Source organism: Hippopotamus amphibius, chromosome 17 (assembly GCF_030028045.1).
Source record: "Hippopotamus amphibius kiboko isolate mHipAmp2 chromosome 17, mHipAmp2.hap2, whole genome shotgun sequence".
Lineage (NCBI taxonomy): Eukaryota > Metazoa > Chordata > Mammalia > Artiodactyla > Hippopotamidae > Hippopotamus > Hippopotamus amphibius.
The window spans coordinates 12,022,963-12,050,801 of record NC_080202.1 but is presented as its reverse complement, the minus strand read 5'-3'; the positions used below and the strand labels follow the sequence as shown (position 1 = coordinate 12,050,801).

At 42.8% G+C, this 27,839-nt stretch overlaps 1 protein-coding gene across 1 annotated transcript; it reads right to left on the bottom strand.

Moving 5' to 3' along the window:
* Positions 1-1,210: 1,210 nt before the first annotated feature.
* On the bottom strand, positions 1,211-26,669 carry LOC130839544 (uncharacterized). The gene is made up of 4 exons (XM_057713803.1): positions 26,505-26,669; positions 21,520-21,917; positions 21,273-21,435; positions 1,211-1,921 (listed from the first exon to the last, which is right to left on the bottom strand). The coding sequence occupies exons 1-4, from the start codon at positions 26,667-26,669 to the stop codon at positions 1,211-1,213; spliced, it is 1,437 nt and encodes a 478-aa protein (XP_057569786.1).
* Positions 26,670-27,839: the final 1,170 nt, after the last annotated feature.

Genomic DNA, 27,839 nt, shown 5'->3' with positions numbered 1-27,839 from the left:
GAGTGTATCATCATATGATGAGGAGAAGCATTCAGAATAGTCAGTTTTGTTTTTATTTTTAATGGCAAAATACACTGATTTATAAATGGGCATTCTATTTAATACATATAGAAAATTAGTAATGGTAGAAAAGGAAGGGAAAATTGAACATTACAATTTATCAGTGAATGAGTACTGGAAACCAAGATTTTACCAAAAGGGTGACATGAAGGCATTCCTCACCAGACAGGAATGGTGAATAGAATGATGATTGACTTCACATGAAGTTGTGACCACTCCTAGAATTTTTTCCGTGAATCTTTCAGACACTTCCTGGCCTGGAAGTTGGAAGTCTGAGAAGAGCGATCTTACCTACATGCTTATTAATTGCTAGAGGAGGGCAGCATGGACTCCCACGGTGTCTGAGAATATTCCCCAGTCAAACGGAGGTTCCCACTGTCATTCTGTTCTCCCTGCAGACAGCTGCCTCCCCATGAGGCCCCGTGCCCCTGCCAGGTGCCATGGGGTCTCCTGTAGCAGCCTCTGGGCTTGTCCCCCTCCTGCACACAGGGTGCCTGCACTGCCCGGTTAAGCCTCTGGAGCAGTGTCTGTCCCATGCCATTCCACCCGATTTCTTTCTTTTTTTTTCTGAGAATAATTGATTTTTTTTAATATCTTAATTGGAATATAATTGCTCTACAATGTTGTGTTAGTTTCTGCTGTACAACAAAGTGAATCAGCTACATGTGTACGTTTATCCCCATATCTTCTCCCTCGTGAGCCTCCCTCCCACCCTCCCTACCCCACCCCTCTAGGTGGTCACAAAGCACCGAGCTGATCTCCCTGTGCTCCGCAGCAGCTTCTCACGAGCTATCTCCGATTTCTTTCTGATGGCCAGCGTATCACATCCAGACCTCCGCTGGGGGTGCACGGCCCTCTATCATTGATTTCTTCCTGGCCTCTCCCTTCAGTCTTTCTCTCTCAGCCACAGCCTCTAGCTCCGTGAGGGCTTTTCCTTGTCAGGCAACTCACACATCCCTTCACTTTTTTTTTTTTTTTTTTTTTTTGCGGGGGTTACCAAATTACTTTATTTGAAGGAACGGTACTAAGGAAAGAACTTGTAGATGTTTTGGTACAACTTATAGAAAAGGTAAAGGTAACCCAAACATGCACGCACTGCCTTGGTGAGCAGGGACGTCACCCCAGTGGCTACGGGAAGCCAGCCTAAGGCTTAGCTCTTGCTGTCACTGTTTCCCAGTGTGTGCTTGTCAAAGAGATACTCTGCCGTGCCGGATCCGGGAGCCCCTATCTTGCACAAGTTGGTTAGGTGGTCACCCAGTTCTTTGATGGATTTCACCTGCTCATTCAGGTAATGAGTCTCAATGAAGTCACACAAATGGGGGTCATTTTTGTCAGTGGCCAGTTTGTGCAGTTCCAGTAGTTCCTGATTGACGTTTTTTCCCAAGTATAGCGCACATTCCGTTGCATTCAGCTCATTCTCCCAGTCGTCACGGTCTGGTTTCTTGACATCCTGAAGGAGGATTTGGCCACCCCATTGGTTCTGCAGCTTCATCAGTTTCTCAGCATGTTCCCTTTCTTCACGAGATTGGTGAAGAAAGTATACGGCAAAGTTCTTCAAAACCACATCATCGCGGTCAAAATAGTATGATCTGGACAGGTAGACGTAGGAGGCGTAGAGCTCCAGGTTGATCCGGTGGTGGATGGCAGCCTCCGAGTCCTGGTGGTAGTTCTGGCGCACCTGTGAGGGGGACGCGGTGGTCCTGCGGGCGGCTGAGCAGAGGCGGTGCCGGCGGCGGGGACCTTGGGTGGTCGGAGGGCGCTGGGAGGTGATGGCAAAGGCAGGCTCTGAGCGGCCCACCGGAGAGGGGGACGAGTGCTGGTGTCTGTCCAAGCACTGCTGAAGCAGGAAATCGCGGTGACTCTCCGCCAAGACTCCATCACTTCACTTTTATTCACTGTTCATAATCTCCTCTGAAAGAGTGTGCCCTGCACAGCAAGAAAGACACCGTCATAATCTTTTCTGTATGCCTTGCAGCTTGTTTTTTGCTCTCTCCGACTAGATTAAAGACGAGGACCATGTTTTCTATTATATTGTGTCCTCCAGACACACAGCACAGTGCTGAGCGCATAAGGCAATCTTGCCTTCTATTAGTTAATCTTCCATTAACTAACAGAGAGCCTGACCTACAGCAGGAAACGTGTGTTCTGCATGGGAGGTCAGTGAATCAGTTAGATGTTTTCAATATGCCCTAAATCCAAGATATAAAGATATGAAAGGAAAAAAAAAAAAGAGCGAGAAGCTTTCTTGTGAGGAAGTAGACAGTCATTGAGTTTGACTAACAGGAGGAAGCTTTCCTGATTTTGTGTGAACTACGATGTCATTTCTCCCCAAAACGAAGAGAAACCACCTGAAGCTAGAGCCAGAAAAGTGTCTCCCTCTTGCAAAGGAATGAAAGAGATTGTTTAATTAGCAAAAGCTAATTGGAGCTTGGAGCACCAAGGTCCGAAATCTTGTAACATCCAAGAATGGGATCCATTCCGTTTGGAGCACATTACACGGGTGGTGTAATAATAATAATAATAGATGAGTGCTCACAAGTTATGACAAAGTGTTTGTCTTTCTTTAAGTGATGTCCTGAAGTGAATAGTTTTGACCTCTGCTATGCAAATATGAGTAATTCATGTGTGGTATAAATCATTTTAATAAAACATATTTTTGTTTTAAAAGAAGAGTGAATGTATTGACATGAAAAGATGTACGGCACCTATTGCTAAATTTAGAAGGTGGTGATGAGGTGACGTAATGTGTATCAGGCAAAAAAGTCCTGGGGAACAACCCCCAGTTTTCGTCCGTGATTCCCACTGCAGAGGGGAATGGGACCGAGCAGGGGGGCGCGAAATGCAGAAGGACTTTCAGTTTCTACTCCATTTACTCTTATTTGAAGTTTCTCACTGAATTCTGTAATCTAAAAAACAAACAAATAAGTGCTATTGGTGAATATGGGGAGTGGGGGGAGTAAAATCAATTGACGGTAGTGTTTTGTCTCCAGCCTTCAACGTGTTCTCTGTCATCCTCATCTTTGAGAAAAAATAGTAAGTTGGCTTGTTCATCCAATATAAGGCCACCGGGTTCACTTGATCAACTTTCAGAGGCTCAGGAGAGACAGTTATTGGTCATCTTGTCCATGCCTCCTCTTCTGAGTCAAGAGCTAAATCCAACCATCTCTATCCTAGGAAATATTCCCAGTGGATCTTTCCCCCTCCTCCCATCTCCTGGCCCTGAAAATTCAAATTTCACCCTCCATTCCACACCAACGCTGATCTTACACCAGCACTAACACCCCTCCCTCCAACACTCTTGCTCTGTTGCCTAGTTTTGAATCTTTTTAATGTAATTCCAGTCAAATGTAGTGCCTAACCTTTGTGGGGCTCATGTAGACTTTTCATAATTCCCTGTGTGGCAGATAGAGGTTCATGGACTCCTGGAGCTAAAAGAAATTTCTAGAGATATTTTGGTCCAGCAAGCCTGACTTCAGATAGCTCACATCTAAAGAAACTTGTTCCAGTTGTTGGCAGTCTGCAACACACCTGTGAACTTTTTGAGGACACCCAGGACCCATCTGCCAGGCTCAGCAGATGTCATTTTATACACCACAGGCATCTCTATATGCCTACTTGGAGAAGTCCTCAGAAACATCTTCACAATGCTTCCTTCCCCCACATCCATCCCACCATCTACAGCATGGGTCCCCAACCCCTGGGACCTAATGCCTGATGATCAGAGGTGGAGCTGATATAATAAGAATAGAAATAAAGTGCACAATAAATGTAATGTTCTCGAATCATCCTGAAACCATCCCCCACCCCGGCCCTTGGAAAAATTGCCTCCCACAAAAAAGGCCCCTGGTACCAAAAAGTTTGGGGACAGCTGACCTAGAGGCCCACCATATGTGCGACACAGATAAAGACAGTGTTAGAACTCAAGAGAATTATATAAGTAGTACGATTTCTCATTATACTATTAGCACATAGCAGCGTTTACAAAGCACTTTGAAATCTGTGTTCTCACTTGAATATTGCATCCGTACAGTGGAATAGCACCCACAACCAGGGCCAGGATTAGAAAGTAAGAAGTCCAGCTTTTATTATATTCACTTCACAGATTAAAAAAAAAAAAGAGAGAGAGGGAGAAGCTAAGTGATTTTCCAAAGGCCACCCTCCAAGTGCTGACTCCTAGCCCAGTATCTTTGCCTCCCTCCCTGCCTGCCTCTAGTAAATCACCAAAGAATTCTGCACTAAGCAGAGTGACACGGACTCTTGGTACAATGAGTCTCAGAAATGACAAAGGTGGTGCAGTTGAGCGAAGAGAGCCTCAGGACACTCGGAGACCTGCATTCTAACACAGCCTCTTCTACTTCAGGCTACGTGAACTTTCTAAGCCGTCAATTCCTTTATCTATAAAATTAGTCCCTTCCATATATCTTGGACTTTTTTTTCATTCACCTATTATATGATAAATACTCAGACTCCACGCCTACCCCAGGATGCCAAAGGTGAGGGGGAAATAAAGGACCATTAAATGAAATGGACAAATGATAAGGTTGAGAGCAAGGGTACAAGCCCAGGAATAATTCATGCACAGTGGAGCTCTAATGAGTAAAAGTTGTTTCTTGTTCTGCAGCAACTGGAGAGATGCCCAGATTAGAGGTGGTAGCAGTGGGCCAGGCAGAGATATGATGGCCTGAGAGGCAGTGATAATTGAAACCAAAAGAAGTGAACTTGGGAAGGAATCTTGGAACACAGCCAGAAAATATCTACCCTTGCTTTCAGAGTTTATGTTTGTAGGATCTGAGGAGATAATGACATCGGGGCCCTAAAAGACTTCAGACCTTTATTTGGTATTTACAGGTCGTTGCCCAGGCCAGGATATAAGGAAAAGCAAATACAAAGCAAGCATCCTGCATGTGCCCGGCAGGAAGCTGAGAAGCCCACACGCCTTGTTGCATTAATCAGCTGTGGCCAAGGCAGCATCGGACTGAGAAACTGGGAGACCTGGCTTCTGGGCTGGCACTGCTGCTTGTTAGTGATGTGACCCTGGACAGGTCAGTTCCTCTCTGTGGGCCCCAGTTTTCTCATCTATGAAATGGGAATCATAACGTGCACTTCCAATCATTGTTCTGAGGATTAAATGAATTGAAATGCAGAATTAGTTGATAAGTATAATGTAGAAGATGTTAGTATTCCGTTGGGTTTTGAGTAGGAGTTTGTGGCCTCTCTCTAATAAAGACCAGAGCAGGAACTTACTGCCCAAACTCCAGGCTTCCCCAGCCAGTGTCATGCCCTTTGTAGCATGCTGGCCCTCACTTCCCTTGAATGAACTAGTGAAAGACTCAGAACCATAGAAGCTGCTGCCCTGCCCCGCTGTGGACACTTGGAAGGGAGCATAATTAATGTCTTGGGTCCCAAAGCACTTCGCTAATTTCTCCAGCTCGGCAGGGCCTCCAGAGGCACACCCATCCGTCCACCTTCCTAACAAAGTCTCCCACTGAGACAGCCAGGACCGGGATGGGAATGACGTCCTTGTAAGTTCCACAAACGGAATCCTCTAATTAGCTCCCAAATGAGAGCACAGGATAACGTGGCTGAGGGGAGGCTGGGGATTTGCTGATTATCTTCTGCATCTCTGCTAACAAGGCCAGAGGGAAGCGATGCGCAGAAATGATTTGCTTTCTTTTTGGTGCTTTAGAGAGAAAGAAATCAGACCTTAGAGAGGAGGGTGGAGGAGGCCGATTGGTGATGCATGGTCTCAGTAGTATCGTTAACCAAACTCATTAGCAAAGTTGTGAGTAGAGGGAAGATGTGTTCAAAAGGAGGGTGCCTGAGCAGGAGGCTCAGCCTCCCTGCAGACACTGGCTTCCATTTCCTCACTTTTTGTCTGACTTTTGGCATTGTGTGCTTCCACCCTTCTTCACACCCCAAAACTCCCCTGACCTCCTACTCCTCCTCCCATCACAGCCTGGTGTTTTTCAAACCGATATTAAATAAATGAGCCTGCTCCATCGTGTGTAATGGCTGTATCATTTTGTAACTGCATCAGGCCTTCCTTAATCAACCCTCTTTTGACCCTTTAGAGTATTTCCAGTTTTCCACTGTGAAATGCAAAGCTTTTATATGTCTTTAAACAGCTATTTCCTTGATTAGACCATATGCATGTACAATACATATTTTCAACACATTTGTGAATATTGACAAATTATCAACTAGGCGGATTGTACCGTTTGACTTTTCTGCCAATTCAGTGCAAGAGGGCTACTTTCCTAACCTTAACCAACTCTAGGTATTATCATTTAAACCAGTCTTTACAATGTGATAACCCCTATTTTCAATTACTATTTTTGTTTGCATTTCTTTGATTGTGAAGGTTTCTTCTCTTCTGCTTTCAGTGCAAGTATTAACTCTTTGCTGCAAATAGTTTCCTTATTTACATTTGTCTCTCATTAGTGCTAATGGTTTTTTTGACATGCGCACTTTTATTTTCTTTAGTCAAGTATATAAATATTTTGCTTTATGACTTCTGTCTTTGCTGCCATACTTGAAATTATTTTCCCCATCTCAAAGTTACATAAATACTCATCTATATTTTCTACTACTTATTTTATAATTCTGTTTTTTACATTTTTATGTTTTACATCTTTACGTCCAAAATTTTAGTACATGATTTGACATAGGGATACGATGTTATTTTTTTTAACTCTATAGCCCGTGCTCTCAAGATTATTCCCAATAACTTGAAGAATGCTTTTGTCAAATAGTAAATGTTTTTGTACACTTGTTTCTGCTTCTGAATTTTATATTCTGTTCTGCCATTCTGTACTTGTGCCATAATCTTTCAACCACTGTAGCTTTGGAATATAAGCACATGCTGCTCTGGAAAGCTCATATTCACATCACGTTGTCATTACTCTCTTTCTTCCCAAATGTAGTTGATTAGTTTCACATGTTCTCTCCTCCAGTTTAACTACGGAATCATTTTTCTCTCTGGAATCTTCTACCATTGGGATTTTAATTAGCTTGTGTTGAATTTATAGATAATTTGGGGATAATTGAAAGCTTTACAATATTGGATCTTTCTAGACAGGGACATGGTATGGTCTATCCACTTATTCAAGTGTTATTTCTAAAGAAGAGTTTTGAAGATTTAAAAAAATGAGTTTCTACATTTTTAAGTGGGTTTTTGGGGGGTTTTTGTTTGTTTGATTTTGTTTGTTTGTTTTTGGCTGCAGTGTGTAGCATGTGGGATCTAGTTCCCCAAGCAGGGCTCAAACCCATGCCCCTTGCAGTGGAAGCACAGAGTCTTAACCTCTGGACCACTAGGGAAGTTCTTTAAGTTTATTTCTAAATATATAATAGTTTTTTTTTACTTTTATGAAGTGGGTATTTTATTTTATTTATTTATTTTTTAAGAGCTTGAAATGACTTTGGTCTTTTTACAATTTATCTAATTTTTCTTTAAGAACTTTTATTGAGATACAATTGACATACAATAAACTGCATATATTTAAAGCGTAAAATTAAAAAATTTTTTTCTTATTAGTAATGTGTGTATGGCGATCGCACTCTCCCAATCATCCCACCCCAACCTCTCCTCCCCTGCTTTCCCCAAGTGGGTATTTTAATATGAGATGTGAATATTTTAGGACTCTTAATCCGTATTGTTAAACTATCTGCCAACAGAAAGGTGATGGCTTAGTCTCCACTTAGAAATGGTTCATGTCCGTTTCCCCATCATCACAAATATTAATTATTTTTAATCATTTCTAATTTGAGAGGCAAAAATTAAAATTTTACTTTGCTTTTTCTGTTTATTAGTGAAGCTGAGTATTTTCTCCTGTCTATTAACCATGATTTCATTTTTCCCTCTTGTAAATTGCCTTTTATCTTCTTGGCTTATTTATTCAGGGAGATCTCGGTATTTTCACTTCAATATTTTTCTTTTTCTCTTTCAGTTTGTTTCAGGTTTCTATTAGATGTTTACAGGGTAAATATATTAACCATTTTGTATTTTTCTGCAAATATCTCTCCAAGTTTGTTGTTTGCCTTTTAGTTTGGGTAACTTTTTGACATACATTTAAAAAAATGTTTATGTGGTCCGATCTGTGGATCTTTTGCCTCCTTCCATTGCTTACATGCCTAGAATACCTGTCATTGACAATTATGAAAAATATTCACCTATCTGTTCCCTTCAGCTTTAAAAATTTTTGAGCTTTGTATTTAACTCTTAAATCCATCCTGCATTTATTTTGGCACATTCTGTAATATATGCATCTAAGTGGTCTTTATATTTCAAATGAGCAATCAGTTGCTTCAACACTATTGAATATTCCATTCCCTGCCCTACCTCCACTGGTTTATAAGGCTTAATTTATGGTGGCAAATTGTTACAACATCTTTGGAGAGCAGTGTGTCAGTATCTAGTAAAGATGAAAATGTACATACTTTATGACTCAGCAGTGTCACTCCTTAGGTTTACACCCAAGACAAATGCACCAAGAAGCACATACATAAGAATGTTCACAGAAGCATTATTTGTGATCGCCCATTGAAAACCCAAATATCAAGCAGGGAGGGTTGGGGGGGAATGAATCGGGAGATTGGGATACCAAATTGTGCACTCTAAATATATGCAGGTTATTGTATGTTAACTGTATCTCAATACAAGTCCTTAAAAAAAAAAGAAAACCCAAATATCCATCATCAGTAGAATAGAAAAACATTCTGTTGTGTATTAATACAATAGAGTGTAATACAGCCATGAACATGAACTTGTTAAGAATTTATAAACAGAAAACTCATCTAGATAGAGTTGGGAGACCAGAAGGGGGGGCTCTCTCACCCTGTGACGATAGCAGAGCCCAACAGGAAGAAGAAAGACTCCTGTTTTTACCTGGCAAGGACTCAGCTAATGAAAAGCAATGAACTCTTTGTTTGCTACAGCCCTCCCAACTTCCTTCCCCCTCCCCCACCCACTATAAAAATACTCTCTTTCCGTTGCCATGTGGGGACTTGCACGTGGCTCTCCATGGTTGCAGACCTTGAACTGCAATTCTCTGCTGATCTCGAATAAACCCATCTTTGCTGGAGAAATATCTGGCCGTCTGTTTGCCTTAGGTCCTCAAACTAAACTAATACCTGAATACTTGGAAGAACCTTGGAAGCGTATTAAGGAAAAGAGAATATGTATTACACGAGTTCCATATATATGTGGACCCCAGGAGAGAGTGTCCAACTGGGCTAAGATCCTGAGCCCATTCCTTAGCCAGGCAAGAATCTGGCAGTGAGAGTCAGACTTATCAAAACTGTCCACAGAGGAAGAGAGGAAAATAACACAAAAGGAAACTAGGGTAGAGAGTTAAAAGAGAATGAATGCTAAGTAGGAAAAAAAAAAAAAAGGTCCATTATAGTCTTCTCCATATCTTTTAATTGATCATTTCTAATTCTTTTTTTTTTCTTCTTGTTTTTCTATAATCCTTTCTGTAAATCTTCTAGACCTTGCTACTTAAAGTATGGTCTGCAGCCCAGCAGCATCTGCATATGTGAAAGTGTTGGAAATTCAGAATCACAGCAAACCCCCCCCCCCCCCGTCCCCAACATCCACCCCCTCCGCATTTAAACAAGACGTATGTGCCTGATGTGAAAGGAAAATCAAAATGGAGTTGTATTGCTAATAGAGCTGTCTAAAATGCAGCCAGGAGGCCATTGAAGAAGTGCGACTTATCAACCTCACAGCCCAGATGGAATCTGAACTTTGACCATTTATTGTCTTAATGCAGGCATCCAGAACATTTGCCCAATATTCTAGAAACTCAAAATACTTATCAGACCCTTACCCTAAATAACTCATAACAATCTAACACTTAAGGACAAATATTTTCTTGCATCAGAGTCAATCATAATTCTTGCCAGACAATTTTAACAACCTTATGGCTTTTACTTTCATAAGCCCCTGACTCTTTCCCCTCCCTGGAACACTCTTTCATTTTACCCAAATCTGCATCTCCTGAATTGTAATTCCTAAGACCTAAAATAAAGTCTTTTCTAATCGGCAGCCTTCTCTATTTCTTGGTCAAGGATGGTAAAGTCGGTAAAGTTAAAAATGCTAAAGTTCTAGAAGTTGGTTCTAGAGTCTTAATTCAGTTATCTACAGTGATAACCCTAATTCTTAATTTTAAAATTTGAAGAGGGGGTTTCCCCAAGAACTTTGTTTTTGAACCCCTTTCTTTGCAACCTTCTCTTGGTTTAACAAAACAACATCTTTCAGGATCTCAAATAGAACATGCCTTAGAACTTTATGGAAATTCCCTGGTGGTCCAGTGGTTGAGACTCTGCACTTCCACTGCAGGGAGCACAGGCTCCATTCCTGGTCGGGGAATTAGGATCCCACCTGCTGCATGGTGCAGGCAAAATTTTTTAATGAAAAGAACTTTTAAGCACTTTCCTGTGTCCTCCATTAAATCTGTTCCAATGAGAGCCATGTATTTAGAGTATTCAGCTTGGCTCTCCCTCCTAGCTGTCTACTAACCTTCATTTTTGTTTGTTTGGTTTTTTATTTTTATTTTTTATTTATTGGCTGTGTTGGGTTTTTGTTACTGCACATGGGCTTTCTCTAGTTGCAGCGAGCAGGAGATACTTCTTTGTTGCAGTGCACAGGCTTCTCATTGTGGTGACTTCTCTTGTTGTGGAGCACAGGCTCTAGGCACGTGCCCTTCAGTAGTTGTAGCATGTGGGCTCAGTAGCTGTGGCACACGGGCTTAGTTGCTCCATGGTATCTTCCCGTACCAGGGATTGAACCCGTGTCCCCTGCATTGGCAGGCGGATTCTTAACCACTGTGCTACCAGGGAAGCCCTAACCTTCATTTGTTGATCCTTGTCTGCAGGAGTCCAGAGCAATGGGAACAAGGGTGAGTTCCCTAAGCTTCTGTGCAGGTCTGGCTTCAGGGGGTCCGGGGTGGGGTGGGGTGGTGGTGAGATATAAGCTGATAAACTGACAGTGCCTCCCAAGAGCAATATGGGAAAGCCCTCTGGGTTCTCAGGATTGTTCAGGTCAGAATCTCAAGCTTTGGGCTTTGCATGACCCCCGGGAGGGGAGCATGGCCCTCGGGAAGGTCTGGGAATGGAAGCTATCATGCTCTGTGCTAGCTTCCCTATTTGACACTTTCCATGCCTTTACATTCATTTTACATCTCTTTTGTAGCCCTCTTTTGTAAACTCTATGAGATAGAGTTATTATTTTAGAGCGTCCTGATTTTCCCTGTCCCAGGATTTTAAAACTTTGACCTTGAGTGTTCCCAAGACATCACATAGGCAGGAACTGCTGGGTCTACTACAAACCTCTTGTGGGCAAATGGTGAGTCCGTATTCGGGATGGGTATCACCGAGCCCTGTCAGCCAAGTTTAAATTCCCATCAGTGAATTTTGTCAAACTATATGTAAATCTTTTATTGGCTCCACCAGGATCAACTAGTCAATAATAGGAACATGTGCGAAGTTTCTGTCCTCGTCTCATTAAGTGTCCATAGATTATTTAGTATTTAAAAGCCATTGTGGGAAATGAGGGCTATTGTTTTTAGAGGAAATTGTTCCATCTGAAGCTGCAGATTCAGTGTGTCTGTGGGAGGAGAGAGTTCAGATTCTTCCTACATCACTACCTTGAACCAGAACCCAAAAGGCTGTTATTTTTAAAATACAAAGAAGAAAATAACTATAATCCTACTATTGTCATTTCAGTACACTACCTTCCATTCTTTTCTTCCCAGTGTTACTGCGGTATAACGAACATATACATTCTCTTTTATGTAGTGAACGTTGGAAAATTGGTTGTCAGATGTCAGCTGGGGCCCTCCTAGTTTAGAGATCCAGGTAAAACTGCCTTGAACTTTCAAGCTTTCAAAGACCACAGCGAGGGTGGGTTCTAAGTCCTCCACAAAACGGAGGCTTTCTGGAAAGCTTTACAAAATCCTGACTTCCGCTAGGGTTCTGCTTACAGACATACAGGCTTTGTGCGGCAGTCCATCAACTCAGACCTGAAAGGAGCACCTCCTTTGACTTCCACATTCTCAGCTCAGTCACTGAAAAAGTATGTTAAATTATGCAAATTCAGATCCATCTCATCATTCCTGCAGTTGCAGGCAAAGTTCCATCTTCTCCTTGTCTTACACTTTCTCCTAGTCTCCTATTCTTTTCTCTTTTCCCAAGTCTGAGGACAGTCTCATTCCAAGAATATACGGTGGTACAAAGTCTAAGACCCTCTGCTCAGACAGGTTGGAATGGGGTGCGTGTGGTCATGGTCAGAGAGGTGGATGAGGAAGGCAAAAAGGAAATCTGCTTGTGATATTGGGCTCAGGTGTTCTGGGATAGTCAGAGTCTCAATTAAGAAGTTAATCTCCCAAAACCTACTTTGTTAACACTTTATATACTTTGAAGATTAAAGCAAATTGTGTGTTAATGGAAAGCTGCTGCATAACACAGGGAGATCAACTCGATGATGGGTGATGACCTAGAGGGGTGGGGTAGAGGGTGGGAGAGAGACTCAAGAGGGAGGGGATATGGGGATATATGTACAAATACAGCTGACTCACTTTGTGGTACAGCAGAAACTGGCACAACAGTGCAAAGCAATTATACTCCAATAAAGAGCTGGAAAAAAAATTGTGTGTTGAAGTGGTCCTATCAAGGACTCTGGAGTAGGAAATCAAGCAAAAGTCAAGCAAAATCTAGCAAATTTGTGTTTTCCTTCTCGAGCTCTCTAAGGAGATGGAAAATAAAACAGTAATGTATTATTATTAATGTAATATAGTATAACATCCAATGCTTGCATTTTTATGATATAATTATTATTGTTAATAATATATTGATTTTTATTATGGCTAACATTTACTGAATCTCGATTTTGTGCCAAGCTCTGCACTAAGCACTTCACATACATTACTTCATTTCTTCTTCACACACGCAAAGAATAATTTCAAGTGGTTGGTATCATTATTTCACTCATAAATATACAGACATGTCAAGGCATAGAGTGATTAGAAAAACTTACTCAAAGTACACACAGTAATCTGGTCCACTCCCTGACCTCTTCTGGGCAAAGCTCCACTAGCCTGTTAGCTATTTGATGCTTTAAAAAAAAATTGTGGTACAATGGAGATAACATAAAATTTACCATTTTAACCACTTTTAAGTGTATACTTCAGGGGCATTAAGTATATTCATAGTATTGTGCAATCATCCCTATCATCCATCTCCAGAACTTTTTCATCTTCTCCAACTGAAACTCTGTACCCAGTAAACACTAACTCCCCGTTTCCCCTCCCCCAGCCACGGGCAGTCATTGTTTTGCTTTCTGTCTCTATGAATTTGACAATTTATCCTATAAATATTCATTGTTCCAGGATCTAGATGAAGTATGCTGGGGTGATACAAAAACTAAAATTGATGGAATCTCTCACTACACAAAGCTTACAAAGGCAAACATAAAATGCAGGAGTGAACAGAAAAACATAACTTAGATTTGATGATCCAGGCATTTCTAGGTGAAGCAGTATTTTTTGTTGGAGGAGAAAGAGACAGAAATTGAGACAAAGGCAAGTGGTTGCATGTGAATGTGTCAGAAGCCACAGCACTGAATTTGTCTCATTTCGTTCCTATCAATTAACGTTGAGTTCTAGGTGACAATTAATTTCAAAATCTCGGTGAATGAATACAACAAGGTTTGCTTCTCATTCATGCTGTATGTCCATAGGGCAGGAAAGCTCTGCGCCCCATATTCAAGGACCCACGTTGACAGAGGCTCTACCATTTTGAATCTGGAACCCAACACCTCTGAAGTCACTGCTGCAGGAAAGAGGGATGGAGAAGGTGCATAAGCTCGTCACTGAATCAAACCGGAAGTGACACACAGCGCTTCTGCTCACAGCCCCCGCGCAAGTGCAGGGGAGGCTAAGAAATCCCTACCGTCTCTGCCACCATTTCTTTAACTACACTCAACAGAAATCACTCGTTTACTCATGCAAAAAGGAAAATTTATTGAAATGATATGGGGTAGATCATAGTATCAAATAGGACTCAGCCTCGGGGGTTCTTGAAAACAGGAAGTCCTTGAGTATCTCTCCTGGGCACCACCATTGGAATAAATGACCCTAGTCGTCCTTCAGTCCTTGTGTATGTCCACACAAGAGTCACAGTCCCAAAGATGAAGTGGGAAAAGAAAAGGTTTGAGGAAAGGACCCTCCAATAATGCCTCCAATTCAATATAGTGCAAAGGCAGGGTGCATGGATTTATTGCCTCCAACCAGGATCGCATACAATGGGATGAAGTAACTCCCCAAAGGGAAATCATAGCACTGTTAGAAATGGAGAATGGACTTAGGATGACCACTATGCTGATGTTCTCACTTTCATCTTCATCCTGGTAGTTCAATATACTTCTTCCACCCTCGCTAAGCCCAGAATCTCAGGGACTGTGCTATGAGGACTTATAGCTTAGTTTGAAGCAAGAAAGCTGGGCTGCACAAGCTTTTTCCAGAGGATTATTGTAGCTTAAGTGGAGCTTGGTAAGCTTTGGATGCGTCAGGTGAAGGAGCCCATCTCATGTCCAGGGCATTAGTGGGTCGCATGTTTCCCCCACTAGCCAGTCAGCTAGTGGAGGTTCTAGGAAATTTGAATACTAATCCACAGAAGGCAGTCTCTGGGAGACAACTGTGACAGGGCCACCCCTTCAGGGTCAGAAAGACCCAGTGCAAGTCCTGAATCTTCTATTTACAAGCTTTGCAACTTCTGGCCATTTATGTCTCATCTGCAGTTTTGTCATCTATAAAATGAATAAAACAATGCCTGACTTCATGGAGCTGTTAGGAATATTAAATGACAATATATATGTGCAACAAATATGGTGCCTGATAGGCGTTCAATAAGGAGTAACTACTACTAGTATTATTATTGTTATTGCCCATTTTGTCTGTTTTTTTCTCTATCTTCCTTACTGAGCCCACATTCTTTCTCACCTCATTGAGCCCATGAGAAGGAGATGTTGGCCTTAAGAGTTATCCCTAGAGAGTTTTCATGCTTTTGTTCCTGAGGCGTTAGATGAAAGGGTTTAGTGTGTACAGGTCAGTGGCTGCTGGGTCTCTCCTTCTGTATGATCCCACAGACCAGGGAGATGACAGCAAGGTGAGGGTCATCACTGCCTCTCTTAGGAAAAGAAGACTCTAAGGATAGCTGAGACAATACAGATAGAGATATCAAGATTTAAGAGAGCTGCTAGAATGGCTAAAATTAAACGATTGGCAATACGAAGTGTTGACAAGGCTGTGGAGCAACTGGAACTTTCAAACATCACCAGTGGGAGTGTAAATTCATACAACCATTCTAGATAACTGTTTGGCAGTTTCTAAGAAAGTTAAACATATATCTACCTTTTGACCCAGCAGTTCTATTCCTAAATGCATATCTAAGAGAAATGAAAACCCATGTCCACAAGAAGACTAACATGAGAATGCTCATAGAAGCTTTATTCATAATTGCCAAAATCTGGACATAACTTAAACATTAATCAATTGGAGAACTGATAAGAAAAAAATAACTGTAAATCCTACAAATGAATACTATTCAGCAATAAAAAAGGAACAAACTACTAACACATGTAACAATATAGATGAGTTGCAAAAATATTATATTGAGAAAAAGAAGCCAAACCCAGAAGAGTGCATACTGTCTATATACTGTATGATTCCATTTATATGAAGTCAATGAAGAGGTAAATCTATGATGATAGAAGTCAGATTAGTAGTTGCCAAAGCAGGGGATGATTAGCAAAAGGGAAAATGGAAATATTCCATCTCTTGATTTGGAGGATGATAACATGGGTGTATACATTTTGTCAGAATTTATAGAACTTACTGACCTATGCGTTTTACTATATATGAATTATATCTCAGTAAATCAAAAATAAGAAATAAAAGGTCTAAAATAATTACTCCTCCAAGAGCAAGAGAACAAGCTTATCAAATGCATGTCAGTGAAAAATACTTTCATCAGGGTTCCAGATCACAGAAAATGTCAGGGATGACACCGAAGAGCAGGAGGAAAGACACAATATGAGGAAGGTGTGGGTCATGGCAGTGAGGTTCATCTTGAGCAGACGATCTCCACAAAGGTGCAGAGCTCCACCCCCCCCCCTTATTTTTTTCTCTTCTTACCATTTTTCTCCCAATAGGGTTTACTGCAGCTAATTAGCTTTTACTTAGTAAGTTAAAGCCACTTACAATCCTGCCTTCCTGAGATTACCCCTAGGTCACCTTGATTTAGTTGGAAGTTTTTCAAAATTCTTCAAAGGCAGTTTACAGCCAGTCTCTTCATTTACTTCAACATGTGGCTGAGCATATAATGTGTGTGTGGATTTTACTGGTTTAACTCTCAGAGGACAAATTTACTTCAAAGTTCATGGAGAGGACAGTTCAAGCTACATCCAATGTATTGACCATATTCCTCTATTTTTGCTTCTTCATAAAGGAATAAAATAGGACTTCCCTGGTGGCACAGTGGTTAAGAGTCCTCCTGACAATGCAGTGGATATGGGTTCAAGCCCTGGTCCAGGAAGATCCCACATGTCACAGAGCAACTAAGCACACGAGCCACAACTACTGAAGCCCAAGCACCTAGATCCCGTGCTCCACAACAAGAGAAGCCACCGCAATGAGAAGCCCACGCACCACAATGAAGAGTAGCCGCCGCTCACCTCACCACAACTAGAGAAAGCCCGCACACAGCAATGAAGACCCAATGCAGTCAATGAATACATAAGTAACTAAATAAAAATTTTTTAAAATAAAGGAATAAAATAAAATCTCATGGTGAAAATAATGTAAGCTCTCTGGGGGCACGATTATGGTCTTCTTTTTGCCTGCAATGTCTCCAATGTCCACAATAGTTCCTAGCATAAGGTAGGTACTCAGTAAATATTTGTTGGTTGAATGAATGAGTGAGTGGGTGGGTGAATGAATAAATGATCTATCCTATCAATTTGGATTGGTTTCCCAGATAATTCTCAGAGACAGAATTCAACCCAACGTCTCTGTCTTAGGGTGTCTTTAACCATCTAGTAAACTTTTTCATTACATTTAACTACTTAGGTGTGTTCTTTCTGAAGTAACATGTTTTCTCTCTCCATTTTACATCTTTCATGTTTGTGGTTTCAAATGTACCCTTCTCTATCAGTTCTAAATAAAATGGCATGTCGAAGATCTCCCCATCCTGAGCATGTTTGTGAGGACCTGACGTTGTTCAGTTACATGATTTGATTTTATTCTCGTTTACACCTTGCCTTCTCCTTCACATTTAAAGTTTTTAAATAAATTTATTTATTTATTATTGGCTGCCTTGGGTCTTCATTGCTGCTCGGGCTTTTCTCTAGTAACTGTGAGCAGGGGCTACTCTTTGCTGTGGTGTGCATGCTTCTAATTGCAGTGGCTTCTCTTGTTGCGGAACACGGGCTCCAGGCACTCGGTCTTCAGTAGTTGCAGCACATGGGCTCAGTAGTTGTGGCTCTCAGGCTCTAGAGCGCAGGCTCAGTAGTTGTGGCGCACGGGCTTAGTTGCTCCGTGGTATGTGGGATCTTCCTGGACCAGGGCCTGAACCCTGTTCCCTGCATTGGCAGGTGGATTCTTAACCACTGTGCCACCAGGGGAGACCCTAAATTTTAAAGTGATGTGAATTCTTAAAAACAAGTTTAATCCTACCTGTTGGATTTTCTTTCTTAATGTGTCTTTTCCAGATGACTCCCATTTTATTCTTTTCCTGTGAGATTATATTCTCAAATATTGCGATTGACAACAAAAAACAACTTGTTTCCATTAGGAAAACTCTCACAATTTTTGGCAAATTGATATAATTTCTGTAGGGTCTGCTCTCCAAGAAGTCTTGATTTCTATATTGCATGTTTTCTACGCCTGATAGTATGCTTTGTGCTATGAGTTTCAGAGATACTAATACTAATACTTTACTATACGGTCATGGGTGACTCAAACAACTCTTACTTAAAATAGCAGTTTTGGAAGCAGGCCTTCATACTCTAAAATGTTGGATTTAACTTATTTAGAATCATGAGAGCCAGAAGATATAAAGATTGACTTAAGAAGACAGTTCAACACTCATGTAAAATTTTTGACCCAGGGCACATTTACAAATTACACCATTGTCATAGCTCAGAACTATAATGCCTATATTATTTTAACAAAGTCTTCTAGGTTTATTCATAACAAAGTCTGTTCTTAATTTAGCAATACATTACAATATTAAACCAACATTCCTAATTCCATTTTTACACACATTCTAAGACAAGAAATTATTCAATATAAATTCTTGCTCTGAAGCATTTCCAGTTGCATATAAACTTCTCAGAACATGAAAGGTCCTTAAAAAGAATCCACGGTGAAAATTCAGCCTGAGTCCATACTCTTGGAAGGTGACTCGGACATACTTCTCAAGTTGGAATCAGATGTCCAGTTGTGTGGAAAGACTTGACCTGGCATCTGAGGTTCTTCCTCCAGACTCTGAATCTATACTCTTTCTAAATACAAAGAAGTCCAGTTAGGCCTCTGATCCTTCATAAATAGCATTTACGATTTCAGCATCTTTCTATTTACCTAAATAAGATTAACATAAACTAACGTGATACCCTCTTTACAAAATAGTAACAATGCTAATAATTGTGCATAGAGTGTGAAATATGAAAAACACATTTATTTTTATAAAATAGAAACATAAAATAAGTAGTATATATTGTTATAAATATTAGTATATAAGTGTTTTAAAACAAAAATATTTATATTATTATAATATATTATTAAATTATAATATAAATATTTTAAAATATTATATACATACTTCTTCCTGTGTTCATGTGGCATGGTACATATTTGGAAATCACAAGTCAATTCAAACCAATGCAAAACCTGATGATATTCATTTTGTTTATATTCATTTGTCTGAGAATTATAACTATCGTAATATAAAAATAGAAGTTATTTTAAATGGTTTACACTAAAGAAAAAAATGCAAAGATTAGACGTCTTGTTTTATAGATTACTGCTTTTTAGATGCAAGGCCCAAGACAGACCAAGACCCCAGTTCAGAGTTGGCTACACTCTACTAGAAACAGGCAGGTAAAGCCATGAGCACAGCTACACCTCATGTGCTCGATGGTAGAGAAATGTATTTAGCAGTCAAAGGAAATGAAAACAAAGTTGTATTTTCCACAGAAGCAAAAAAGCAAGAAAAGAAAAATTAATACTAAAAATCATAATAGTATTTCACAGTGGGGAGAAGGCACATTCAGGCCATTGCTGATGGCTGTGTAATTAGTGAAAAGCTTGCTCGATAAAATTCTTCTCCGCATTTGTCAGCAGTCACAGAAATGTTCACCTCTTTGACCCTGGATTTTTACTCTGGGGTCTTAGCAAAGTTTCAAGGAAGAAAAAAGGCCTAAGTTGACATACCTCCCTTAACTATTTGTTCAAAATTACCACAATGATTAAATAACTTGTGGCATGTCCACTGCATTGAAACATGCGGTCATTAGCATGAATACCACGTAGTTTATTTTCTTTTTAACTTAAGAATCGTGGTTGAAAAGGAAAAGGGAAAAATGTTCAGCATTATGTGCGTATTAGAAAGAAAGAAATACAAATAAAAATATTTGTTTTGCTAGAATATAAAATCTTTTGCCAACATCCTTATATATTTCCTGTGTTTTCTTTATGCTAAAAAAGTATTCTTTGAAAAACTTTATATGTGTGTATGTGTGGATGAATATATGATGATAGATAGATGATAGATAGGTAGATAGATAATAGATAGATGATAGATAGATAGATGGATAGATAGATGATAGATGTAAGTTTGTATGAGCTGCAAAAAGGTGTGGAGCCCGCCTGTCAACACTGATCACCTTGTAGAGATAGGATATGGAAAGAGGTCAGGAGACATGATTTTTTTTTTCTCTGCACTTTTCATTCATTATAACAAGCATATATTATCCTTAGAATAGGCAAAGAAAAAAGTCAATAAAGAAATTTTAAAGGTAAGGAAGAGAAAAAAAAAAACAAGAATACCTTTTAATTTTTATAAGAAAAAAATAAATTTGAAAAGGGAAGCAGTACTTAATACCACTAAACTGTACACTTAAAATGGTTAAGATGGTCAATTTTATGTTCTGTGTATTTCACCATAATAAAAAAATTTTGAAAAGAAAAAGCATGCCTTATGTATTTAAAGTTAGCAGGTCTCTAAAGAATCCCCTTGTTTTAGTTATTGCCACTTTTCTGTGGTAACCATGTTTCCATTGGTAGTGGTACTTGGTGTTGGTTAACAGTAAGAACACACAAGGTAGAACCACGTGTGACCATGTGCTCTAACAATGCTATTCTTCGGACATTAGTCGGTATCCCCAAATCTATTTGAAAGCTGCTAGCAACATGAAGATAGCGCCTCTTTATTGTTGCCCAATAGCCATTTCATGTTTATCAGGGGAATGGAAAGATTCAAAGTGGCTTCTTTAAAAAAAAAAAAAAATCCAGGTCAGGAACCTAAAAGCCCTGGCACGCAGCAGGGTGATGAGAGTGACAGCCGACCTGCAGCTTGTGGTTGCTGCGTGCTGGGCACTGTTCTAGGTTCGTTACCTCATCTGGTCCATGTAGCACCCCATGGAGCAGGTTCTACTATTTTCCTATCTTACAGGTGAGACACTGCGGTACAGAAACTTTGAGTAACTTCACAGCTGGTGAGGACAGGATGATGAGGGTGTCCCAGGGAAGTGGATGCATGGGCCTGCTCCCTTACTGGAAGCTTCCACAGGCAGGCTTTCCCTCCCTTCTATTTCCCTGTGTAAACTGTGTTTCCCAGACACGTTGATCTGCCCACACTGGGCTCCCACACCCCCAAGTCCTGCCATCCCTCTGCTCCATTTAAGGTCCACTTCCAGAAGTGCTCCCTGAACACCCCGAGCCGCAGGCATGGCTTCTATTCCGAGCCCCCCAGGCCTTTACTGCCCGCCCTTGTACTTCCTGCACCCACGTCTTCTCTCCCTGACCTGCATGTTAACCACTCAGGGTGCAACCTCAGAACGTTCCATCCTACATCATGAAGGGATCATCAGACTCTGTCAGTTCACCTCTGTCCATCTACCAAAAAGGAAACGGACCCAGAAGGGAGAAGAGACTTGCCCGGGGTTCCTCACGCATTCCAAGACGTCTCTGACTCTCCTCGGAGCCCAGCAGGGCCAGCACCCCCACGGACCCCGAGCAGTGTTTTCGAATGAATGAACAGTCGAGATGGAGAGGCTCATCCCCTGAGATGTGGCTATCGGTCCCGCGAGTGTTAAAGGCACTCCAGGTGGAGGACAGGCAGATGAGAGAGAAAGATGGAGACGGTCCTCAGGAGAAATTGATCAGCCTGGGAATTCGGACCCACCAGATGCGGGAAGGCTGCTTTGCCAGGCCGGTGAGAAGGACAAGACACTCATAAGCTTCAGAACCAGGAGCAGAAACCATCTCAGCCAGGCCCCAGCGGGTCAGGGCTGAGGCCCTGGTGTCTCCGAGCTGGGCTGTGGGATTACGGAGAGCAGCATCTTTGACGTTCCGCAGCAGCAGCCCCACACGTGTCCCATGATCTGCTTTCCTGGGGTGAATGTGCCAGCACTTCCAGCCCCTCCTGCCTCCCTGGGCTTCCAGGTTAGATGGGACCTCTGGGGCTGCTGCCTGGGACTCAGGGAAGAAGTCCTGGGGCCCATGATGGGAAACTGGGCATGGAGGTCCCCAGCTCCACTTCACCACTCTCTTCACGATGGGTTCAGAAGAAAGAGCTCTTCTCTGGGCAGAGGAATCACAGTGAGGTGGCAGGTTTAGGGGTGATGGTTGCAGCTCCGCGTAGGTACCGCCAGGGAGAAGAGACCAGGGTCTCCTGGCTGTGTGATTGTCCACAAGCCCTGCCCCTCTCAGACCATTAGTGCCCCCTCAAAAGGAGGCCGAGGAGGGGACTTCCTAGGAGGTGCAATGGTTAAGAATCCGCCTGCCAATGCAGGGGACATGGGTTCATCCCTGCCCCAGGAAGATACCACATGCCATGGAGCAACTAAGCCCGTGTGCCACAACTACTGAGCCTGTGCTCTAGAGCCCGTGAGCTGCAACTGTTGAGCCCATATGCTGCAGCTACTGAAGCCCACGTGCCTAGAGCCTGTGCTCCAAAACAAGAGAAGCCCCCACAATGAGAAGCCCACTCACCACAGTGAAGAGTAGCCTCCACTTGCCGCAACTAGAGAAAGCCCACGTGCAGCAACGAAGACCCAACGCAGCCAATAAATAAATAAATTTATTTTTTAAAAAAAAAGGAGGCAGAGGAGTGATAGCATCCTCTGAGCACACGGGGCCAGCACAGGTGTCACCATGTACAGGAGTGTCTGTCCCAGTCCTGGGCTCCCAGACCCCTGCATTCCCCTCTCCCGCTCAGTCTCTTTGGCAGGGTAGGAGAGAAGAAGCCATGCTGGTGAGAGCAGAGCGGTCCTCACGGGGCCAGTGGGCGCAGAGGCCTCCGTAGCTCTGCATGGAGTTTCCTGGCTAATTGATTAGTGACCCCTCTTCTCCCAGCCTGCATGGCCTTTGGCTGTGGAGGTAAATCTTCCTCTCCCGGGCACACCTTCCTTGGCTCCCCTGCTGGAAGCAGATCAGCTTCCGGTATGTGGCGCGGCGGGCACAGCCCGGTTGTGCTGGCAGAGGAGTGGTCAGGCAGGAGACTTGCTGGCAGAGTAACCAAAGGCAGGAAGGCAAAGTGGGAAACTGAACATCCGAGGGAGAGAGAAATGAGGGGTAGCCTCCAACGCGTGGCAGGCAGGACTGGGAAGTGGAAGAAACCATGGGTAGGATCAGAGCCTGGGATTCAAATGCTGGCTCTCTTGCCAGATGGCTGAATGACATCAGGCAGGGGTCTCTGGGCCTTGCTTCCGGCTTGTGACGTGGGTGCTGGGGGAGATGGTATCTGAGAATCACTGCCAGCTGGCTGATACCAAGATAGGAAGGAAAGTGAAATCTTTAAGGATGTCTCATTCAGCTCCGAATGCCCTCCCTGCCTGGTGTGGAGTAGCTACAGCAGGTAAGATTGCTGGGGAAGTTTTTTTTTTCTCCCCCAAACTCAAAAGATATTTATTGAATTTCATTTACTGAATGATTATTCTCTTGGAAAGCCAAATGACCTAATTTAAAAGTGTATTTAAATTCCACACAATCTATTGTTTTTTTTCTTTGGCAATTTTTTTAAAATTATTTTATTTATTGGCTGCGTTGGGTCTTCATTGCTGCACACGGGCTTTCCCTAGTTGCTGAGAGCGGGAGCTACTCTTCATTGTGGTGCACGGGCTCCTCATTGTAGTGGCTTCTCTTGTTGTGGAGCACAGGCTCTAGGCACTTGGGCTTCAATAGTTGCGGCACATGGGCTCAATAGTTGTGGCTCACGGGCTCTAGAGCACAGGCTCAGTAGTTGTGGCACATGGGCTTAGTTGGTCCCCGGCATGTGGAATCTTCCTAGAGCAGGGCTCGAACCAGTGTCTCCTGAATTGACAGGTGGATTCTTAACCACTGCGCAACCTAGGAAGTCTGGGAATTTTTTAAAGAACTTTTATTGAGATATAATTGACAGACGATAAACTGTATATATTTAAAGTGTACAATTTGATTTTTTTCTTATTAGTAATGTATATATTGGGTAAGTTATTAAGGAAAAATGAATGAAAAATGGTACTAATGAACCCAGTGACAGGGCAAGAATAAAGATGCGGATGTAGAGAATGGACTGGCAGACATGGGGCTGGGGGATGGGGGGCAAAGGGGAAGCTGGGACGAAGTGAGAGAGTAGCATAGACATAGATACACTACCAAATGTAAAATAGATAGCTAGTGGGAAGTTGCTGTATAACAAAGGGAGATCAACTCGACGATGGGTGATGCTTTAGAGGGCCAGGACAGGGAGGGTGGGAGGGAGTCGCGGGAGGGAGGGAATATGGAGATATATGTCTAAATACAGCTGATTCACTTTGGTGTACCTCAAAAACTGGTACAAGAGTGTAAAGCAATTACATTCCAATAAAGAGCTTAAAAAAAAATGAATGAGAAGTTGGCCGAGGAAAGCAGAGGAGGAGAGGAAGCCCTTGGAATAGAAGGGGCTCATCTTGGGTTAAAACAGCAGCTGCTGAGAAAGCTACTTGGGACGCCATTGAGAGAAGAATCTGGGCTCACCAGCAAGAGACCAGGGTCAAGGAATTGGGTAGAAACTCCCAGAACTGAGAGTGTGGGAGGACACTGCCCACTCCCCACTCTGTGAAGGCAGTTGGAAGCCTGAGGCAAGAGAGAGGAAGGAAGAAGCTGTTGGTTTTGGGTGCAGATTCCTGCGTGGGTCTCAGCGTGCCTGGGAAGGTCCGTGGAGGTCTCGTTGTGCCTCTGGCATTTGTGGGTGGCGGGGGTGTCTGGGTCTGGGTCTGGGTCTCTATGTGTATGTGGCATGTATGTTTATCGGTGGCTCTGTGTATGCGTCTATCCTGTGTGTAAACGCCTGTAAGTGGGTGTCCACGTTTGCCCACATGTACATATTCCTGTCCTAGTGGGTGTGGGTGTATCTCTGGCATGCGTGTCTGGACTTATCAGGACGTGTCTGTGTCTGTGTGCCAGCCTGTATCCCCTTGGGCTTCTGTGTCTCGGTGCATCTGAGTGTTTCCTACAAAGGTGACCTTTTCCATATAAGATTTAGGGCTGCAAGCTGCCTGGGAGATGAGGTTCCTGGTCTTAGACCTTAAGTGTCTCTGCTTCATTTGGTGAGCTTAGGTTAAACTTTCCTATCCATTTCAAAGCAGACCCTGCCACACCTGGGCCTCAGGAAAGGGCTCTGAGTCCAAAACAGCAGCTCAGCCTCCAGGGAAAGCAGTCCTGAGCCAACATGAGCTCCGTCAGTATGTCTCTTTCACCAAACGTGTCTAGGGACTGGGTAGGGGAGGAAATGGACATTTATTAAGCACTTACTATTTTCTTTTTTTTTCACTTTATTTTTTTAAATTATTTTTATTTTTATATTTTGGCTGTGTGGCATCTTCATTGCTGAGCGCAGGCTTTCTTTAGTCGCAGAGAGCAGGAGCTACTCTTTGTTGCGGTGCAGGGGCTTCTCATTGCGGTGGCTTCTCTTGTTGCAGAGCACGGCTCTAGGCACGCAGGCTGCAGTAGTTGTGGCGTGTGGGCTCAGTAGTTGTGGTGTGTGGGCTCAGTAGTGTGGCACACGGGCTTAGTTGCTCCATGGCATGTGGGATCTTCCCAGACCAGGGATCGAACCCATGTTCCCTGCTTTGGCAGGCAGATTCCTAACCACTGCACCACCAGGGAAGTCCCACTTACTATTTTCTAAGTGAAGAGATTAGGTAACTTCTCTGAGGTTTCCCTTGTCATTTCCCTTACACACGCTATTCCTTCTTTCTAGAAACCCTTTCCACTCTTGTCTGTCCAGTGAATGACCTTGAGCTTAAAGCTGGTCCTGCTCAAATGCCACCTCCTCACTGGGGCCTTCCCTGACTGCCAGGAGAGTTAAGACAAAGCCCTGGGCCAGGCCTAATGCCAGATAGGAACAGACAACTAAACATTTGCCCTCAGAGGGCTCGTCCTCTAGTGGGGAAGGTGAGCATCACGGCAGCAAAAGCCGCTTTAATACCAGCAAATGAGGGCTAAGTTCCAAATGAGGCTCCCAAGAGACAGAGGAGAGAGGAATTCCTGTGCCTTGAAGGAGTCAAGTGAGGAGGCGGGGCATCCTGGAGGAGGTGGGGCTGGAGCTGGGTATTGGGATGAGGTAGGAAGAGCATGGCAGGCAGGGAGCAGTGTGCAGGAAAGGTGTGCAAGAAAGATGTAAGCAAGAGACCATGACAAGACCAACCTGGCTGGGATCGGGGAAGGGCAGCATGTGGAAGCCGTCGGACCTGAGGCGGGAGAGGAATCCTGGGAGCTAAGCTGGAAAGCTTTGGATGCCAGTCTGACTGGTTTGTACCGTATCCGGCGGGCAGTGGGGAGACGGGCAAGGCAGCAGAGCTGGGTGGAAAGAGCATGCTCAGGAATTCCCAGGGCCCTTACAGTAGGTCTGGCTTTCTCTCTCTCTGTCTCTAAGGCTGCTGTCCCAGCCCACGGAAAACACACTGAAGCCTCTGGGCAGACACAGCTGACAATGCGTATGTCCTCAAGCCTGGGGGCCTCTGGCCAGGAGGGAGACCAGCCCACAGATGCTGCAGACAGCGCTGAGACCTGGCACGCTGCCCCGCAGGTGACAAACCCAGCACTCCTCTGCTATCTTCTCACCTTGGGGCTATTTTCCTCCCCCCTCCCCCACGCCACTCTGCCTTACAGGGAAGAAGCAGCCACGTTTTCACTCTTCCCCCTTACCTGAAATTCCCTTCTCACTCCCAAGTCTCTGTCTGGCCAACTCCTACTCATTCTTCCAACCCCCAATTCAAACCTCTTCTTCTTTGGAATCTTCCCTGAACCAGCCAAGCAGAGGAAATCATTCCCACTTTGTTCATAGTTAGTAGTGCTTATGAGATTGTGCATGGTTGGAGGTCAAGGACAATGGCTGACCTACCTTTATCGTCCTACAGACCTGACACAACACCTGACCCAAAGCAGGAACTTGATGAATAGGTGGGAAGTGTACTGTTGAGCTGTTTGGTGCCCCAGGGGACTCTATACAGCCCAACCCCAGCCAGGGTACTATGTCCAAGTCCCATTAAGAAAAACATTGACAAACAACCTACCAAAAACAAAAAAAAAAAAGAAAGGAAGGAAGAAAACGAAAGAAAAGAAAAACATTGACAAAGTAGAGGGTGACCAGAATGGAAAAAGACCTGGAAACTGGGTCCTATAAGAAAGAATCTAAGGCACCAGTGTTGTTTAGGTTGGATAAAAGAAGACTTAGTAGACCTACAATAGATTTCTTCAAACACTGTGTGAAAAACTGCAGAGAAAGCAGATTTGGTGTGTGGTCCCCAGTGGCCAAAACTGGTACCACTTGTGGAAGTTACAGGGAAGCAGGTTTCAGCTGAGATTAAGAAAAACACTTAAATAACTAGAGCCCCCCTGAGCTACCCCATAATATGTGGTGAATACATGAATGGCAAATACGGTGGTTGTCTTGGGAAAAAACTTTGACTGGTATTCATATGGCCTCGGTCCCAATTCTGCCCCTAACTATTGGTTTGACTAAACAAATGATGAGGATTTTGATGAAGATAGATAGATAGATGATAGATAGATGATGATAGATAGATATAGATAGAAGATAGATAGATAATAGATAGATAAATAGATAATAGATAGATGACAGATAGATAATAGGTAGCTAGATAAATAGATAATTGATAGATAATAGATAGCTAGATAAATAGATAATAGATGATAGATGATAGATAGCTAGATAAATAGATAATAAGTAGATGATAGATAATAGATAGATGATAGATAGATGATAGATAATAGACAGATGACAGATAGATGATAGGCAGATGACAGTTTTGAATGCTTATTATGTGCTGGGCACTGTGCCAGGTATTTTAGATTTATTACCCATTCTATCCTCACAACTGTAGGGGTAGCGACTAGTGTTTTTCTCACTTAAAGAAGAGGAAACTGAGAAAGGTCATACCACCTGAGCGACAGAGCCAGGACTCAAAATCAGGTCAGATCTATTTCAAAGCTTGATACTACCCAGTACTCCAGGACACA